This window comes from Capsicum annuum, unplaced genomic scaffold (assembly GCF_002878395.1).
Source record: "Capsicum annuum cultivar UCD-10X-F1 unplaced genomic scaffold, UCD10Xv1.1 ctg59360, whole genome shotgun sequence".
NCBI classification, from domain to species: Eukaryota; Viridiplantae; Streptophyta; class Magnoliopsida; order Solanales; family Solanaceae; genus Capsicum; species Capsicum annuum.
Genome location: NW_025868064.1, coordinates 1 through 4,892, shown reverse-complemented (window position 1 = coordinate 4,892; position 4,892 = coordinate 1). Strand labels below are relative to the sequence as shown.

General features: G+C 33.2%; 1 protein-coding gene across 1 annotated transcript; it reads left to right on the top strand.

The window, feature by feature from the left end:
• Positions 1 to 2,290: 2,290 nt before the first annotated feature.
• LOC124893426 (high mobility group B protein 9-like) lies at positions 2,291 to 2,650 on the top strand (the record flags this gene model as incomplete). The annotated part of the gene is made up of 1 exon (XM_047404431.1): positions 2,291 to 2,650. A coding segment is annotated over exon 1 (360 nt), but the record flags the coding sequence as incomplete, so codon positions are not given.
• Between the last annotated feature and the right edge of the window lie 2,242 nt (positions 2,651 to 4,892).

Here is a 4,892-nt window from a genome sequence, read left to right as displayed (position 1 = left end):
TTGATATAAGTTGGTTCTCCCTTCGCCCACTAGGGTTACCACATATTCTCTATAAACTCCATCATTACGGCTGCGGTAGTGCGACTTTCAAGCAAAGAGGTAGAAACCATTTTGCATCTAAAGCTTTTGTCCTCCTCTGTGATATTACTGTCTTCCACCTTAGGTATGTCTTTTTATAACATTTCTAAGAAAGATTATCATGTCTGAGATTTTGACGAGCATTAAATTTAAGTTTACAATTCAAAGATTTTGATCTTTTACTAGTAAGCGAGATTTTTTACTATTTATTCCAATATGCGCTAGCATTTGTTACTATTAGGCTAGACATATTCAATTTTTAATTCTTTTGGAGTCTTTTTTTTCTCCATTTTCATCGATAAGTTACTAGAGAAGCTATTTTATGTCCCACGCCATTTGTCATGACTTCAAGCTATTTTATTTTTAATTGATCTGTCAAAATATTACTCATTCCTTAAGTTTTGACACATCTATTGAATAAAAAATTAGTTAATAATAGTAATAAGAAATGTTATTTAACCAAATTACACTTTATAATTACTAGCTAGTTCAAGGATTTTGATTTTTTGCTATCAGGCTAGATCTTTTCTATATAGGAGATAACATATGTGCATTATTACTAGAGGAGGATGTAGAATTTTAAGCTTGTGGATTTCTTGGGCAAAATAAAAATCCAAGAAAATAAAGTGAGTGCTAGGGTTAGAACCCACAACCAAGAGGGCAACAATGTTTCAACGTGCACTTGCTTTGCCACTAGACCAATGGCACATTTCATTGTGGCTTCCTAACTTATAATTTTTATATATTTACTAGACTTCTCAATATAAATATAAGATCCGTACGAAAGTTAGTGGGTCTCGGGAACCGCCATCTACCTTCTAGATCCACCCCTAATTATTATTAGACTAGACATACTCAATTTTAAGAGATAATGCACAAGTATCCCCTGAATTATATTCCGAGTTGTTATGACACAGTAAACTTTATGGGTCCTATTACCCTTTTAAACTCATTTTTTTGTATTTTTGTGCTCCTTTATGCTGACGTGACTGCCAAGTAGCAGAATATTTTTGTGCTCCTTTTGTGCTGACTTGATAGCCATGTCAACACAAGAAGAGCACAAAAATATAGAAAAAAAAAAATTAGGAATGGGGGTAATAGGATCTCCGTAAAGTTTAGGTGTGTGATAGAAACTTCGGATATAGTTAGGGGGGGAGGGGGGGGGGGAGATTTACTTGCGGCTTATCTCAAATTTTAACCCCGATCTTCCCCAATTTCTTCTTTCTCAATTCTCATTGAGTAATTAGATAAGTTTTTTTTTTTCACATATCATTTTTCATGACTTCAAGATATTTTAATTTTAATATGCCAAAATATTACTCCTTATGATTTGGCACATCTACTAAAAAATAATTTAATAATAGTAATTAGAAGTGTTATTTGACTAAATTGTAGTTGTAACTAATTCAAGGATTTTAATCCTTTTATACTAGGCTAGATTTTTTTCTTTTATATTTATTCCAATATGATATAACATTTGTGCATTACTACTAGGCTAGACATTTTTAATTTTCACCAACGATCTTCCCAAGTCTCCTCTTTCTTTGTTCACGTTGAGGAGCAACTAGAGGAGTTACTTATGCCACATGTTATTTGTCATAATGTCGTGTTATTGTCATAATGTCGCGATATGCATAAAAGGTGTTTCAAATTATTATTTCTTCCTCAAGTTTTGACACATCTATTAAAATATATTTTAATTAGCTGTAAGTGTTACTTGATTAAATTACAATTCCTCTCTTCTTAACTTACCTTTTATTTCTTCTAAGCTTTTTAGAAATAGAAAAAAGTCCTATTTGTCCCTATCCATTCAATAAAGGTTATATTTAGCCCTCGTCATATTTTTGTCAACAAAATTAACTTTGTCATCCAACTTTGACCACATATTTGCGCTTAAAATGTTAATCGCTCTGTCCTTATTATCCTAGGTGGATGAACTCTCTCCCAATGAAAATATGATCCTCATTTAATTCTTCTATCCCAATACAAAAATTGGCCAATTTGGCGTTGAAAATGACATTGAAATGGTTCTTAACTTGTGCTTAAATTATGCTGAAAATTGTATGAAATAGTGGTGAAACTTAATTAAGGTGCAACTCATCAAACTCCTTGAATGAACATGGAATGGTTCGTGCACATGTCTGTTCACTTTACATAACTCAATGGTTGCTCACATTGGTTATTCTGATATTCTCTTGTGTATTTATGATCAATGAGTTTCCAAGCAGAAGGGACAATTTATGGCAAATTTGACGATGGTTATCTCGTATCCATCAAACTTGGATCAGAAGTTCTTAATGGAGTACTTTCCCATCAATACCAACAAGTTCCATCGCCTTCTTCCGGATTATCTGGACAAACTTGTAACTCAGTTGCACCTTCCAATTCAGGTTCGGGGAACAAGAGGAAGAAGAGGAGAGACGCTAATCTCCCAAAATCTAAAAGGAGTGGATACAACTTCTTCTTTGCTGAACAACACTCCATGCTCAAATCTCTTCGTCTGCGTAGAGATAAGGAATTCACAAAGAAGATTGCTGAATCTTGGAATAATCTATCTCCTGAAGTAAAAAAGGTACGCATGCTCAAACTCGATCATTCAGTACTATCCGGTATTATAAAGATTGATAATAAATTGAGAACGTGGGATCTTGAGTGACATGGACAATGAAAGATTCATATATTCGGCCCCAACTAGCTTGTGATTGAAGCATAGTTGCTCGATACTCAATCTCGATCATTAAACAAAGATTATATAGGGACATTGATATTGATTGAAGGGGAGTCTAGGAGTAACTAGTAAAATTTTTATCATGGGACCACGAGGTCACATTTCAAACCATGGAAACAATCTCTTGCAGAAATGTAGGATAAGACTACATATGATAGACTTTTGTGGTCCGCCCCTTCCATGAATCTCGCATATAGTGGGAGTTTTAATGCACCAGACTTCCCTTAGAGTTTGATACTGATGGTTGGTCTATACATACTACAGGTATATCAAAACTATGGGATGGAAGATCAGGAAAGGTACCAGAGGGAACTGAAGGAGTATAAAAAAAGAACGATGACCACATCAGAAGAAAAGGAGAAAGATATGTAGTTCATTTTGCATTGTAGTGTAGTTTCAAAACTGCAGCTCTCTTTGTGGATCAAGACATCGTTATAGCTTATGTACGATAGTCGAAAAGTGTAGTTTCTCAAAACATTTGTTTTCCTAGTTTAATTCTCATGAAAATGTAAGATGGTTTTTCTTATCAAACTTCAGACTAGTGATCACCAGTGGCGGAGCCAGGATTTTCACTAAGGGGGTTCATAAGTGAATATAAAAACTAATCGAATGGACATCTAATATATATACATAAAAAATAATTTTAACCATGTATATATAACATAATTTTCCGCCGAAGGGGGTTCAGATGAAACCCCTGACTGCAGTGTAGATCTGCCACTGGTGATCACTTTGTAAACTCCACCATACTTTTAACAAAATCATGGTAGAATATAATCTATTTTCTTGCATGAGGATGTAACTGGAGGGTCAAGCATTGGCAAAGTTGACTTAACGTAGTCCACAATTCGACACTTGATCATTTGATTGCTGGTTAGAGTTATGCACATATTAGTAATGCATAAAATTATTATGTTGATTTAACTATTAATGAATCAGTTGTTCCATCTTTCATCCAACATAAACTAATAGGTGTAATAGCCTAGGAGACCCATGTACTTGACTCAGTTATGTGGTATTTAAATTACAAAACTAGCATCGTATTTGGTGTGATGAGTTGTGTACTAGTAAAAATGCAACCAAATATTGCACAAGTTATGCACGATTTAATTCATAAATAAATCACCTCTTAATCAACGACCAAACCATCCTTTAGATCTGTAAAAGAAATTGGACACAGTTTTATAATCCACAAGATATACATGATTTTAAAGATGTTTGACCATACGTCGATTTGATTAAGATTAACCTTAATATTTAGGTTATGCCAAATTATCTAAAAGAAAAGAAAGATTCTCGTAGGTGATTAAAAAAGATCTTTTGATTCCAAATAATTTCAGAATATGAAGACGTTACGAAACAAAATGCCACTTAGAGAATATTAAAATTGATATAATGATTGCATATTCGTTAGCGAAGTACATACAACCAAAGACATTTAAAGAATATGTTCAAAGAATGAGTCTTAACTGTACTTGTGGTTGATGCGTTTATGATGTTTTAACACTCTGAGATCAATAATGTGTCTCTGATATAATTTAATGAATTTAATGTGTCTCTGATATAATTTAATGAATTTTCTATTTCTCATATTGATTGTTATTGTTTTGAGATATTACCAAATAAGTCCAGTGAGACATTATTACGAACAGGGGCAGACCACAACCAAGCAAGGGTGTGGTCAACCGAACACCCTTGGCAGAAAATTAAATCGTATATACAAGTAAAATATTTTATTTTATATTGATATATAGAAAAACAGACAACCTTAGAATCAACTGAGAGTGATAGTCCAGTTGTGTAAGTGTTCACTTACATCCTAGAGGTTTGCTTCGATCATTGCTCCTAGCATAATTTTCTTTTGTGTTTACTTTATTGTTGGGCCTGGCCCACGTGGATTGTTTGGCCATATTTTATCCTTTTACTATATACCTATTCGTTTTCTGATTAGACCCTATCAATTATTCTTTTAATTTTAGACTCATTAAAATAATTTTTCACCAGTTATTTTATTTTATTTTATAATGGAAAGTGTTGATATGATTTAATTACATATGGTACTTATTTTTTCTACTTCCATTAGGAA